The following is a 16246-nucleotide window of genomic DNA, read 5'->3' as shown; positions in this document are numbered from 1 at the left end:
CAAAAGAACAGTGTGCCAAACCCAGTGTCCAGTAACTCACACCTGGTTGCTACAATTCCCAAGGTGTGAAACTTCCTTCTCGCATTGGCTGAAAGTGCACCTCAACACATTGTCAGTTCCAGCATGACAACCTTGATGTCCGCAGAGTTAAGTACAGCTGCACACCGCAATGCACCACAGACCCAAGTAACGCGTTTCTGGAAACAGAAGCTTTCACCTGTGCCACTGTTACTGAAAGGGAGCAACCAAATTTTTGGATGTTACCTTCACCACTGTAAAACTTTGTGCATGCTGTGTGCTTTTCTTTGTGCTTTGCTGCCATGTGAGTGTACAATAAGCCACATTTCTATCAAGGAACAAGGATCAGCAGAAGGTGATTATAGCCTGAGATTGTTCACCAGCCGCTGAGTGATAGAAAGGACAGTATTGTGTCACTCCACAGCTGTTTCCTCCTCCTTGTTGCGCTCCGAGGAGTAGCTCTTTTTCTCTCCCTCTCTTTCTCCTCCCCACTAATCCCCCCCCCACACACATGCACACACACACACATACACCTCTATTGAGCAGATCGCTCGGAGTTAGCTTCATCGCCAAGCCATTGTTCACTAACCCTAACCCAAATTCGGAACCTCAGAGTTCAGCTCTGTCCAAACCACACTGTGATTGGCACGTGTTAGGTCAGCAGAGGCTGCTCCACCATTGTTTTGTTTAAGCCTCGTGCAGTTGCCTCCACTGACCAGCCCTGGCATGACGTACCCACATCCACCATCCTGAACACTCTCATGACGGTATCTCCCAAGATCATGTCCACCATCTTGGTTCTCTGTCTCTGACACAAAAACACGCACACACACACACACACACACACACAGACACACACATGCACACACTCACACACCACATCCTTGTTTGTTTGTTGCTTGAGTTACTTACGTGTTTAGTTTCTGTATTCGGGTAATAGAAATGTATTGATTAAAGTATCATTGACTATTGATCAATTTGCTAACATTAAATAAATTCTATTTCATTGTACAGAGCAATTTTCTGTGATTCTTTGTTCATGGTATTGTGATAACAGCTGATTTTGATGGTCTTTGCTTGAAAATGCTTAAAATGCTTAAAAATGCTTTCCATTTTTAAAGACAAAGACTAAATCTAGAATAGCTGGTCAAATGTAACACTGGCTGGTAAATAAACCAGAATGAGACAATAAGACGTAGGCTCCACATGGTGGCAGCAGACTAACGAAAGGTTTCTGCACTTCAACATGACATCAAGGTAAAGATCACGTCTCCAGAATGTAGTGCTGTATCTAAGCATATACTGTATACCAGACTCTGAGTTCCACATGCAGGCGGGTGCAAATGGGTTTCTCATGAGGGATCTAAGGGACCCTGATAAAGAAACTGGCTGATGTCTTCAGGAGAAACATTTCAATGTTGAATTCCATGTGGGCGTCTACAGTCAGACACTTGTATGCCTAAATTCATCCTTATCCTGAAAGTTTCCCCTGAAGGTGGATAAATCAGAAGGGTTGCATGAACGCGCTCTGAAAATTCCATGGCGAATCGCCTGATAGCTTCTAAAATATCCTGTGTACACAGCTGACATTTTGGTATGAGGATGACACTGACAGAATATACTGCAGTGTCCATATAAATGCTTCACCATCTGAAGCATGAATGTGCTTAATGAATCCCATGGCAATCTGAACATTACATTTACTTTTGATGGGATTCATGCTCAGGGGACAATAAATATCAGCGGACAAGGATTCTTCGCTTCCTTCATCTCTCTACTCTCTGTGATAAAGGTTTAAAAAATGTCCAAAATAAACCTTCTTTCTGACTTATCAGTGTGCCAGTTCTGAACAGTCTTTCTATTACTGATCACAGCCAGATAAAACATCACTGCCAGTAGATCAGTAGATATTAAATCAGTCCTATACACTCAAGAACTTTGAAACTATGATTTGATAGTTCATTCTTTGTGGGAAACCCCTCCTTTTCATATATATACATCAAAAATGATTCCACTTAGTTTCTATTATGTATAAAACATCTCAGAGAGTGACCTGTCTTCTCTCTATAAACTAGAGTCCTCAATGTTGTGTCAAATTTCCCCCATGGTATCAAACATGGTGTCCAAGATCGTCATTTTCAAGCTATTGTATCAAAGTTAGAAATTCCACTATGGTAACATACAAACTCTACATAGCTTAATCAATCAATAGAGAAGCAAAGTCACAGCCTTCCGGTGGACCACCATGGGACCTTATTTAAGAAATATATGTAGAATAAATATATGTGGGAGAAAAAAAACCCATCAAATGTCTCCATACAGCTCATCACAGTCTGCAGAAGCCCCGAGATCACAAACTGAACACCAAACTGAAATAAAATGGACACCTCCAAGTTATCCTTTATGAAATCAGCAAAAATAAAATCACCAGGTTATTTAATTTTAATCTTTAACGAATCTGCCGCTTGTTGATCACATGATGTGTCCTTTAATATGATTATTAATTGCTTTGAAACCTGCTCTAATGTGGGCTGAATGTAACCTAAATCAATGAAAAGACAACCTGTAGACAAATTCCCACAGTGGGTTACTGCCACTGGATAGATCAGTGTACGGTTCCTCACCTTGGGCTGAGGTCCGGCTGCACGCAGCTGAAGCTCAACACAGGGATCTGCAGACTGGCGGGCTGGCTGTGGTCGCTCGGTGGTCTGAAGGTTCTCGCCGGCAGTAGTGGAGAGCGCAGAGGGGAGCGCAGGGGGGAGCGTAGGCCTCGGCCCAGCCTGCCGAGGGGAGGCATCTGCGGGTGAGGGGAGTGTTCGCCCTCGGATCCTGATCCCTCCTCATCCTCCTTAATGGATGGAAGCTTCTTCATGATCCCCCCGTTGCTCTCACAGTCTGCCTGGGGAGTGAGACAGTTTTGAGTTTTATGTCATTTTTCCGGTGTGATGAAACTACAGATGTCCACGCTACAACTGCAACTGCTCAGAGTTAGTGTGTAGTTTGGAATCAGGACACAGTGTGAGAAATAAAGACAGGTCCGGAAGGTTGAAGCAGTGTAGCGTCACTGCTGAGCCATTGAAGGCATCCCTAGGAGGAACAGTTGCCATTCACAATAGCAGCAGTGATGCTGATCTCCATTCAGTTTATCAGCAGCGCTGCAAAGGAGCGTACTCATTCAAAACCTGGCAGCATTGACACTATTCACATCCAAAGACGTTCAGCTCCTCTGAAGGTCTTCTGTGATCTTGAATGAAAAAGCATATGAGCATAAACATATGGAAATGTTTATGACTATCAAATTGTATTGAAACTAATTGTCCTTTCAAAATAAAATGTTTGCAGCCAGCATGTTGTGGCTCGTGGCTGGTTCATGTCTGTGTGGGAGGTTATTGGAGTTACATTCTTGTCTCTGGATTGTAATTTAAATCTGATTAAACACTAGCGAACAAATCACATTTTCTCTTTCCCCTCTTTTCTCCCTCCTCCTCCCTTCCCCCCTGTCGTAACCTCCCTCCCCTCCCCTCCCCTCCTCTTCCCCTCTATTTGTTGTCTTCTCCGTCCTGTCTTTGGCTCACGTGCCCAGCTGGTATTTTTAGATCACAGAGGTTTAATTTTAGCACAGAGGTTTGCCTGGAGGGAAGCGAGTGGAGAAGGAACTGTTTGGAATTTCAGTGTGTGTTTGTGAGGAGCACGTGTCACTGTTAATATGAAGCATGCCACTATGAGGGCATCAGACAATTATGTGCCTTTGTGAGTGCAAAGATGTGTGTGTGTGTTTGTGTGTTGCATGTGACAGATGTTGCATGTTAAAATAAGCTCACTGTACATATGAAAATGCTGCATGAGCCAACATATCAGTGAGGAGAAATATGCCGTTATGGTATGTTGGTATGTGAGAGTGTGATGCTGCGTGTGTGTTTCGGCATGTGAATGCAAATCCCGGCGAGGTTCTTCCTCTTCCTTCCCCCTGCAGCTTCCTTTCATCCTGATGTTTTCTTGTCTCATCTCCATCTGCTTTTAGCTCTATATTCATCCAGCCAGGGATGACCCCACCCCTCCCCCACCCATCACACAGTGCTATTTTTAGTTCCTCAGTGGAGGATGCACTACTGCTTTTGCTGTACGTACGTACGTGCGTGTGTGTGTGTGTGTGTGTGTAAGGTGCTGACAAGAAGGTAGAGTTTTATGTGCATACCAAGTGTAATTTTTGACTTTCATATTTATATTTGTAGGAACACATGTCCATTGCCTCTGCATCCATTGAGGTTCTGTCCTTGCATTAATTACTCCTTTCATCTGCAAGCTGACTGTTTTCAGGAAAGAGACGCCATGAAGTCTCTCACCTCTTCACCTGACTTGTTTTGCTTTCAATGAAACCGTCAGATGGACGCTTCACAGGAGAACCCCCTTTCTTTATTTACAACTTTGAACAACCATTTGTCCCTTCTTCCCCCTCGAAACAGATGAACTCCTCTCTCTCTCTCTCAGGTCAATCTGAGTTATATACTGTTAAGTATCTTTATATACTGTTAAGTATCTACTTTCTTCATATCAGGAGGGACAAAGAAACTATTTCATGACAAGGATGTGTTGATATCAAATGTCTTTGCAATTGCAAATTAGGTAACGACGTCTGATGTCTCTCTCTCTCTCTCTCTCTCCACCTCTCTCTCTCTCTCTGACTTCTAATCCACAAACACACTCTCCAGAGTGAAAGGACTCTGGAAACCTCTTCCTTGTTGTTCTAATCCTCCTGTGTCTGTGTGTAATTTATGAAGCATCTGGTTTTCACTATCTGTGTGACATTCCAATCTATAATGGTTTCTGCACTCGTCCAGATTTCAAACCAGTTCTAATTAACCATTATACCAGGATCTAGCCTTCTTAATTTTAACAAATTGGGAAACAGTAAAAGAAGTTCATACAACTGATTTTTTTTCGCGTTTCTCTGCGATGAAGTTTGGCTGAGAACAAGTTTGTGTGTTCAATGTGCCTTGTGTTCGGTGGAACCACAGCACCTCCTGACGGTGAGTCCTGGTACAATTGGACAGGCTGTGAAAGAAATCTTTTGTTTAATATGTTCGTTTTTTTTAATGTCTCTGATATGTACTTTTAAACGAGTATTAAGCTAGAACTAGAAGAAATATGTATAAGTGATCAATTCTACTGTATATTCAAGTGTGTTTTAATTCATTTGGTGTTGACTCCCTTTCTTTAAAGGGACTTGGGGCAGTATCAAGAAATACGACTCAATAGTGACACGACAGCAGTTGCGGCCGTTAGGGTAACTGCAGCCATCAGACAAGCTGGCGCGGTAGCGCACATGAACTCTTCACAGCAGTGCAGCTGATGCCTTATCCCCTACACACACGAAGCAGCTGGGAAGCCGGCTCGCTGTGTGTAGCGACACACAAGCGTGGCGATTTACCGTTATGGTTGATGCAGTCTGACAGGCACAGGCAAAAGCAAAGACGGCATAGTGAAGGACAGAAATATCATCTCTGATACAGAATTGCTGTGTGTTAGCAGCTAATGTTGCTACACAGACACAAACAAACCGTTAACCTGTGGCTACAGCCAGCTGCTAACGTCACCTCCCGGATAACAGGTTGGGCTCTCGGTCCCATATATAAAGGGACATATTTCTAACTATTCGGTTTCAGACTAAAGGACCGTGGAAAATGCGCAGTCTGTAACTATTCAGTGTTACACAGCGGTGGACGATGTTTATTCGGGTGCCAGCCCGGCTTTGGTCGTAATTTCGTTTCGACTCATGACATGCCGCTGATAAAACCTTCGTTTTCTTCTTAGTATGACTTTTTAGTGGACTTTGTGTGGTGGTGGGTCGTTTGCTGGCCGTAGCAGAATCCAAACTACTACCCAAACACTAGTTTGGGTCCACCGCGCTTGTCTTCTTCGCGTATCCAAGTCGAAAGCCGCCGAGGATGCGCATTCAGCGTCATCTTACGTCACGTCCACAGGACTACGTGGGAAATTCGGACACAGAATTGCAGTACATTGTGCAGCACACAGCCTGATCAAGGCAATGGAGAGATACATAGGTTGGCTCATTCTTTTTGGTTTTGAACACTTCATCACCCATTAGCATTAAAAAACTTAAAATGCATGTTTATTTTTTCACAAATCCTGCCCCAAGTTCCTTTAAGTGCTTTCGCTTTTGTTAAGTGCTAACAGAACAAAGTTCTGCTTTGATTTTTTTTATATACTGTTAAGTATCACAACCTGATTCAGAGGAAGTGAATTTAATTTAATTAATCTTGTACTGGGTAACAACGGAAGATCCGCCCGGCCAGCGTTTCATCCTCTCGTTATTTTATTCAAGAAAGTTGAATTAGTTTATGAATCAGACGCTTAAGAGCCACCACTCAAAGCAAGAAGAAGAACATCTTTATTAAGACCACCATCATTAGTAAAGACTTGCAGTAGCCTTCTGCTTCAACAAACTGTGCGAGCGGTTTGCAATGACAGAAAGACTTTGTGCCAAGCCGAGACCGGTCCTGCCTCCAACGAACACAAGCGTTGCCATTCCGCTGGGCAGCGGACCGAGATCATCATCAGCTGAGTGCTGGACATGTTGCGCTCTTCCTCCGACATCAGAACGAGGGCGTCACCCGCTGTGAAATCGGATGAACGGCGACTTCCCTCCGGCTCTTGGACCGGCACTGCAAACCCGCAGTCGAGCTACGAACTCCGGAGGAAAGACCCAAAGTTGTGGACGTCCCAACTCTCCAGACAAAGTAGGCTATGCACCTGGCATACTGCTGGATTCACACGCATGAAAGAGTTGGTGTCTTTTTGGCTTCTGATTCATATCTTTTAGCCTAAGAGAAATTCAGTTAGGGTCTCGTTAGTATTAAAACTACTCTCGTAATATTTGAATGCTTCCCCGACCCCAATTTCACCATCAGCACATGTTCATATAATCCCATTACTTTAATCACTACAGTCTCCACATTTTCTGTTATCATTGTTGTTTATTTAAATCACCATTTCATTTATTTACCCTGATTTATCTAGTTAATAAACATATTTAACCGTATGTCGTTATCTGTGCAGGTTTGTTTTTAATGTGGAGAACCAATGGAAACTGTGTAGAAATCACTGCTTCATTTATGAGATTGAATACATTGATTTAAAATTGATTATAATTGTTACAAGTTAACCTTGTTTAGTCGGATTTGATTAATTCCCTCCGGATTACTCAAATAGACAAAACATCGGAGGTGGTGCCCCATTTACGAGTGCTTTATTAATCGCCAGTGATTAATAAATTACATTTATTATTAGTGTATCTCCTACATATTGTATATATATATATATATATATATATATATATATATATATATATGTATACATATATGTGTGTATATATATATATATATATATACATATATGTATATATATGTGTGTGTATATATATATATATATATGTATATATATATACATATATATGTATATATGTGTATATATATATATATATTTATATATATATATATATATAAATATATATATATTGTTAGGGCCCGAGTATTGACCAGTGCGAGGCCCTACTGAATCTGTAAGGATTCTTATTATTATTCATCCACCTCTTTAAACCCAGTTTTGGCGGCCTGAACATACACCAAAACTCACCAAACTCGGAACATATGTCACATCTGGTAAAAAATTTGATAATTCAACAAGATTTGGGGTGGGTGTGGCCAGGACACTCCATAGTGCCACCTAACATTGGAAAATTTGCTCGAAAATTATTTTTGATTGTCATGAAATTCACAGGACTCATAGGCCTCATCAATTTAGCCTTGAATTCGTTTTATTGAAATTTTTGACGCAACAGGAAGTCGGCCATCTTGAATGGCGTGCAGCGATTTTCATTTTTCCGACACTGTTTAGAGGACTTTAGGATGTTCGCAGACTCACCAAATTTGACACGTAGGTTCAAACTCAGGAGTACTTTAATTTGATGCCACAACTGCCCTCAGGTGCAGCACAACAGCTCAATAGCGCCCCCTTATGCCTTTTCCCATTTGGTACGTACAGAGAAACTCCAACAAACACAAAATTTGGCAGATCCATCACCAGTCACAAACATTGATATCTGATATGGGTCTGGGCCTTTTAAGTGCAAATATGGCTCCACAGCACCCCCACGAGGATTGAAAAGGGCGCTTAAGCTTGAAGCCCTGCCTCCTACATGCACATACATGAACGAAATTTGGTATGCATACGTATCATGACCAGACGCACAAAACAAGAATCAACACCCATACCCTCAGTCCAACAGGAAGTCAGCCATTTTGATTCGAAGTTGAGATTTCGCTGCCGTTTTAACACATTTCCTGCCTCGTACTTTAACGAACTTGTCCTACAGATTTAACACCACAGACTTCACATTCGCTCAGTCTCATCCTCAGACCTTGAAGATGAAAAGTTATCAAAAGCTTTCGCCTCCGTTATACCTGGTGGGCGTAGCAGTGCGCTCCATTTTGATGCTTCACCATAAGCAGGAAGTCCTTATAACTTCAACATACAATTTCCCATCTACGCCAAATTGGTCACACATGTAGAGGGGTTCGCCCTGAATAAGTCTCTGCATCAATACTGTGTTAAGTGAAAGAGATGGCTCCATAGCGCCCCTTCGAATATTTCAAACTTGAAGCCCTGCCTCCTACATGCACATACATGAATGCAATTCGGTACGCATATGCATCATGACTAGGGCCCGTTCATCACTGCTTGCAGTTTTAATTGGATCTTAATTTTCTGTCTGAAGTTTTAATTTTAATTCTGACCAAAAATATCCTCCATACAGAGGACGCTCTGAGTGCTTTTAGCTAACACGCCAGCAGGCTAATAGTTACTTTTGATCATTAACCTTGTTTGTATAGTTAACTCCTTCAGAATACCTGAGGTGGATGAGGGAACGAGTCATGAACTATGAGCTACAGTCTGTGATGTGATGCACTCTCACCAGATGTTTGTAAGGATTTCTTGTTTTTCTGCTGTTACATGCAAAAGACTTGTACTTGTACAGTATTAATTTCTTTGGCTTGTGCACTTCTGCATTTGAATTAAACTGTACCAATAAACTGGCTTTGTCTTGGATTTCTTTACGATTTCAGGATATCACTGGTCAAGAAATAGTAAAAGCACAACATGTCACCCCTTTTCTACACTTACATTTAAAAAAAAATACATGAATTAATGAGCTACAGAGGTGATGGCAGGTAGATTATTGTAACTTTTGGACAGAGCCAAGCTAGCCATCATTGCAACTGACCAATCACATTGTTGTGATGTGTCTCAAGACCGGAGAAATACACACACAGGAAAAGTTATCTTTTCAAACACGTGTTTGTAAAACTTGTAAACTGTAAAAGGGTCTATTTTAAGCTTAACCATGTTTTCATAAACCTAACCAAGAATTTATATTCCAGAACCCAGCCAAACAAAAAAAACAAGAACAAATTAAAACTGCAAGCAGTGATGAACGGGCCCTCGCAGTCCACGCGTGTCGGGGCGTGCTGCTGTTGGGGCATGGTGCTTATCCGGCCCCTTGCCCGATTATTGTGTATGCGTGCCTTAACCGTCCGTGTGTTAATCGGACTGTATTTGGTGAAGATATGCAAGATTGTCTGTTTGACCACAATGTGCAGGAAATTGTTGTTTTATATTTTGGGCGTTCTTTGGACTATCACAATTCTTTTAATAACTTTTTGTCAGGAGGGTCCACAGATGCTGTGTGCAAAGTCGGAGAAATTGCCTGGGAGGAGTTCGAAAAAGTAGGTTTGTGACATTTTGCGAATGGAAATTTTTGTGCGAAAGTGGGCGTGGCCTACATCACACAATTCAGCTGAATGCAGGGAACACATAGATATAAGGTTTAACAATGTGCGCCATATTATGTGGAAATTATTGGCCAAAAACGGTTTTGTCTTGATAACAGCACCACCTGCTGGTCATTTTTGGTTGTGAGTTGCAGAGGCCAGTCTTTACCAGCCCTATGAATTTTGTTGACATAATTGTTATGGTGTGGGCACAGTGCCAAATATAAAATTAGACTGCCACCAGAGCGCCACCTAGTGTTGGATCGGTAACACCTTCTTCAGCTATCCTCAGGAGGGCATTGCCAATGAGTGTATCAAGTTTTGCAATAATCTGACAAACCAATGTGGAGATATAAAATACTTCAGTTTTAAGAGTGGCACCTAGTGGTCATCTGTCAAAATTTTGCACAGTGCCTTAGGGCTTTACGGGGAAGTAGTAAACTCATTTTCATGTCATTCGGACACACCGATGTGGACATATGCAACACTTCCTGTTTTGACCCAAATTTACAGGAAGTTGTTATTTAATAACTTGAGTATTCTTTGGCATATGAAAATTGTTTTAATAACGTTTCGTCAGGAGGGTCCACAGATGCTGTGTGCAAAGTTTGGTGGAAATGGATTCAGCACAATTCACTGAACGCGTGGATATAAGGTTTTTGAATGTGCGATAAAGTATATGGGAGTTATAAGCCAAAACGCACTTTCCTTGATTATAGCGCCACCTAGTGGTGGAAATTCACAACAACAACAGATTATAAAATTTTTCGCCAGGTGTGACGTATATTCCAAGTTTGGTGAGTTTTGGGGTATGTTCAGGCAGTGAAAAATGCGATCATTTGGGGAAAAAAAATAAATTAAAATAATAATCACTCCAAAAAAACAATAGGGACTTTGCAGGTTTCCTGCCCGGGCCCTAATAATCATTCGAAAAACAATAGGGACCTCACAGGTTTCCTGCTCGGACCCTAATTAAAACTGCAAGCAGTGATAAACGGGCCCTCGCAGTCCATGCGCGTCGGGGCGTGGGGCTTATCCGGCCCCATTGCCCGATTATTTTGTATGCGTGCCTTAATTATCCATGTGTTAATCGGACTGTATTTGGTGAAGGTATGCAAGACTGTCTGTTTGACCACAATGTGCAGGAAATTGTTGTTTTATATTCTTGGCGTCCTTTGGAATATCAAAATCCTTTTAATAACTTTTTGTTAGGAGGGTCCACAGATGCTGTGTGCAAAGTTTCGAGAAATTGCCTGGGAGGAGTTCGAAAAAGTAGGTTTGCGACATTTGACGAATTTGTGAATGGAAATTTAGCGCAAAAGTGGGCGTCACCTACATCACACAATTCAGCTGAATGCAGGGGCCAGTCTATACAGCCCCTATCAATTTCATATCCATAAGTGTTATGGTGTAGGCACAGAGCCAAATATTAAATTAGACTGCCACCAGACCGTTTGGAACGAAATCTACAGGAAGTTGTTATTTAATAACTTGAGTATTCTTTGGAATATCAAAATTTTTTGTGCAACAAAGTATATGGGAGTTATAAGCCAAAACGTACTCTCCTTGATTATAGCGCCACCTAGTGGTGGACCTTCACAATGACCATAGATTATAACATTTTTTGCCAAGCCTAATGTGTTTGCCAAATAAAATCGCGTTTTCATCCATGTTCAGGCAGTGAAAAATGCGATCATTTGGGCAGAAGAAAAATAACAAAATATAACAAAAATTAAAGCTGCAAGCAGCGATGAACGAGCCCTCGCAGTCCACGCCTGTCGGGACATGGTGCTGTCACGGCATGCTGCTGCCGTTACATGCTGCTGTCGGGGCTTGTTCATGCGACAACTTCCGTTGAGGAATTAAAAGTGAAGGAAGTCAAACTGTTCTTTCGTCATTTAGCAATAAAAGCACCCCCTATTAGCCGATTTACACCAAATTTTTCACAAACCGTCATCGGGCCATGGAACGCAACTGGCAAAAGTTTTGTGTTAATGGGACTGTATTTTGTCAAGATAGGCAAGACTGTGTGTTTGACCACAATGTGCAGGAAATTGTTGTTTTATATTTTGGGTGTTCTTTGGACTATAACAATTCTTTTAATAACTTTTTGTCAGGAGGGTCCATAGATGGTCTGTGCAAAGTTTGGTGCAAATCGGAGAAATTGCCTGGGAAGAGTTCGCAAAAGTAGGTTTGCAACATTTCGCGAATTAGTGAATGGAAATTTAGTGCAAAAGTGGGTATGGCCTACATCACACAATTCAGCTGAATGCAGGGAACACAGCGATATAAGGTTTAACAATGTGCGCCATATTATGTGTGAGTTATTGGCCAAAAATGGTTTTGTGTTGATAATAGCGCCACCTGCTGGTCATTTTTGGTGTGTGAGTTACAGGAGCCAGTCTATACCACCGCTATCAATTTCATATCCATAAGTGTTATGGTGTGGGCACAGTGCCAAATATTAAATTAGATTGCCACCAGACCGCCACCTCGTGGCGGATCGGTAAAACCTTCAAGAGATATCCTCAGGAGGGCAATGACAATAATTCTACCAAGTTTCGTGTTAATCTGACCAACCCATGTTTAGATATAAAATACTTCAATTTAAAGAGTGCCACCTAGTGGTCATCGGCCAAAATTGTGCACAGAGCCTCATGGGGAAGTAGGAACCTGAGTTTCATGTCTTTCGGACAAACCAATGTGGAGATATGCAACACTTCGTGTTTGGAACGAAATCTGCAGGAAGTTGTTATTTAATAACTTGAGTATTCTTTGGAATATCAACATTCTTTTTTTTTTTTTTTTTTTTTTTTTTTTTGGCCTTTTCATGGCTTTTATTGATAGAACAGCTGAAGATAGACAGGAATCAGGATGAGAGAGAGAGGGGGAGTGACATGCAGCAAAGAGCCCCAGGCCGGGACTCGAACCCAGGGCTGCTGCAGCGAGGGCAAAGCCTCTGTACATGGGACGCCTGCTCTACCAACTGAGCTAAACAGCGCCCCGGAATAACAAAATTCTTTTAATAACTTTTTGTCAGGAGTGTCCACAGATGCTGTGTGCAAAGTTTGGTGCAAATCGGTGAAATTGCCTGGGAGGAGTTCGAAAAAGTAGGTTTGCGACATTTTGCGAATTTGTGACAAAACAACAGCAGGCGGAAATGGGCGTGGCCTATATCAGGAGTTTCAGCACAATTCACTGAACGTGTGGATATAAGGTTTTTGAATGTGCGACAAAGTATGTGGGAGTTATTAGCCAAAACGCACTTTCCTTGATTATAGCGCCACCTAGTGGCGAAAAGCCATAAGGTGGTCATCGAAATAAACCGCACCACCACACCCACCAGGAACAATGTAGGCGAAAGCTTTTGACAAGGTGTCATCATCAAGGTATAAGGATGAGACTTAGTGAGTGTGAATTCTGTGGCGTTAAATCTGTAGGACAAGTTAAATTAAAGCTGCAAGCAGCGATGAACGGGCCCTCGCAGTCCACGCACGTCGGGGCATGCTGCTGTCATTACATGCTGCTGTCGGGGCTTGTTCATGCAACAACTTCCATTGAGGAAGCAAAACTGAAGGCAGTCAAGCTGTTCTTTCGTCATTTAGTAATAAAAGCACCCCCTATTGGCTGATTGGCACCAAATTTTGCACAAACCATCATCGGGCCATGGAACACAATTAAAAAAACTTTAGTAGGTTTGCGACATTCCGCGAATTTGCAAATGGAAATGTATTGCAAAAGTGGGCGTGGCCTACATCACACAATTCAGCTGAATGCAGGGAACACATAGATATAAGGTTTAACAATGTGCACCATGTTATGTGGGAGTTATTAGCCAAAAATGGTTTTGTGTTGATAATAGCACCACCTGCTGGTCATTTTTGGTGTGTGAGTTACAGGGGCAAGTCTATACCACCCCTATGAATTTCATATCCATAAGTGTTATGGTGTGGGCACAGTGCCAAATATAAAATGAAACTGCCACCAGAGCGCCACCTAATGTCAGATCGGTAACACCTTTGTCAGGTATCTTCAGGAGGGCATTGGCAATGAGTGTACCAAGTTTTGTGTTAATCCAACCAACCGATGTGGAGATATAAAATACTTCAATTTAAAGAGCGCCACCTAGTGGTCATCCACCAAAATTGTACACACAGCCTTAGCGGCTAATGTGGAAGTAGTATCCTGAGTTTTATGTCATTCGGACAAACCAATGTGGAGATATGCCACACTTCCTATTTGGAATGAAATCTGCAGGAAGTTGTTATTTAATAACTTGAGTATTCTTTGGAATATCAAAATTCTTTTAATAACTTTTTGTCAGGAGTGTCCACAGATGCTGTGTGCAAAGTTGCATGCAAATTGGTGAAGTTGCCTGGGAGGAGTTCGAAAAAGTAGGTTTGCGACATTTCGTGAATTTGCGAAAAAAAACAGTAGGCGGAGATGGGCTTGGCTTATATCAGGAGATTCAGCACAATTCACTGAATGCGTGGATATAAGGTTCTTGAATGTGCGACAAAGTATTAAGGAGTTATTAGCCAAAACGCACTTTCCTTGATTATACGCCACCTAGTGGTGAAAATTCACAACGACAACAAATTATAAAATTTTTCACCAGGTGTGACGTATATTCCAAGTTTGGTGAGTTTTGGGGTATGTTCAGGCAGTGAAAAATGCGATCATTTTGGCCTAAAAATAATAATCATTACAAAAACAATAGGGACCTCGCAGGTTTCCTGCTCGGGCCCTAATAAAGTACAAGGCATAGAAATGGGTCCATACAATATGGGAAAAGCCATAAAGGGGGCGTTGGGGGTCGCTACCGAGCTGTTGTGCCGCGCATGAGGGCAGTTATGGTATCGAATTAACGTACTCATTGGTTTGAAGCTGCGAGCCAAATTTGGTGAGTCTGCGATCATCCTAAAGTCCCGAAAACACTATCAGAAAAATAAAAATTGCCGCACACCATTCAAGATGGCCGACTTCCTGTTCCAACAAAAATTCCGACAAAAATAATTCCTGGCTAAATCCTTGAGACCCATGAGTCCTGTAAATTTCATGACGATCCGAGAATGTTTTTGGTCACATGACTCGACGTTAGGTGGCCTCACAGGTTTCCTGCTCGGGCCCTAATAAAAGAATCACTACAAAAACTATAGGGACCTCGCAGGTTTTCTGCTCGGCCCTAATAAAAGAATCACTACAAAAACAATAGGGACCTTGCAGGTTTCCTGCTCGGGCCCTAATAACACTACAAAAACAATAGGGACCTTGCAGGTTTCCTGCTCGGGCCCTAATTAAAGTTGCAAGCAGCGATGAACGGGCCCTCGCCCCACGTACATCGGGCCATGGTGCCGTCGGAGGCCACGCACCCAGATATGCGCTCGCTCGTTGCCTGTGGAAATTTAAAATGGGATACGTGTCACACAAAACACAACAGTGACATCTTTAGTGACTTCCTGTGTCCAGTGGGTGGCGCTATGGATATGACGCAGTATTGATGCATAGAAGGACTAAGGGTTAAACCCTCTACATGTGTGAGCAATTTGGTGTGGATGGGAACTTATATGTTGAAGTTGTAAGGAATTCCTGCTTATGGCGAGGGATCGAAATTGACCACCCCCCGCCACGCCCATCAGGTGTAACGTAGGTGAAAGCTTTTGACAACTTTTCATCATGAAGGTATGAGGATGAGACTTAGTGACTGGGAAGTCTGTGGTGCTAAATCTGTAGGACAAGTTAAATAAAGTATGAGGCATAGAAATGGGTACCTACAAAATGGGAAAAGCCATAAGGGGGTTATCGAAATTGAACGCACTAACACGCCCACCAGGAATAACGTAGGTGAAAGCTTTTGACAGCTTTTCATCATCAAGGTATGAGGATGATACTTCATGACTGGGATATCTGTGGTGTTAAATCTGTAGGACAAGTTGAATAAAGTATGAGCCATAGAAATGGGTACCTACAAAATGGGAAAAGCCATAAGGGGGTCATTGCAATTGAACGCACTGCCACGCCCACCAGGAATAACGTAGGTGAAAGCTTTTGAAAAGGGGGGCTATGGAGCCATGTTTTCACTTAACACAGTATTGATGCAAAGACCTATTCAGGGCGAGCCCTTCTACATGTGTGACCAATTTGGTGTAGATGGGAAATTGTATGTTGAAGTTATGCGGACTTCTTGCTTTATGGCGAAGGATCAACTTTGAATGAGAATGGCCAACTTCCTGTTGGACTGAGGGTTTCGGTGCCTGAGGTTGTCAGGAAAGGGGGGGGGGAGTGGGACGCAGCTGCAGACCCAGGGGTGCCACCTAGGGGACAGTTTGTTTCCAACACAAATCCCTTACAATGGGCACGCATCGAAATTGACTGCACTG

General features: G+C 42.4%; 1 protein-coding gene across 1 annotated transcript in view; it reads right to left on the bottom strand.

Moving 5' to 3' along the window:
- The window catches only part of LOC140992437 (voltage-gated delayed rectifier potassium channel KCNH8-like), a 133983-nt gene that overhangs the window by 4437 nt on the left and 113300 nt on the right, over nucleotides 1-16246 (bottom strand). The window contains exon 12 of the mRNA XM_073462736.1: nucleotides 2643-2917. Within this exon, the coding sequence (XP_073318837.1) occupies nucleotides 2643-2917 (275 nt within the window). The remainder of the gene's footprint in view (nucleotides 1-2642; nucleotides 2918-16246) is intronic.

Source organism: Pagrus major, chromosome 24 (genome assembly GCF_040436345.1).
Source record: "Pagrus major chromosome 24, Pma_NU_1.0".
Classification (NCBI taxonomy): Eukaryota; Metazoa; Chordata; class Actinopteri; order Spariformes; family Sparidae; genus Pagrus; species Pagrus major.
Note: the sequence above shows the minus strand (reverse complement) of the source record. Positions and strands in the feature narration are given on the sequence as shown.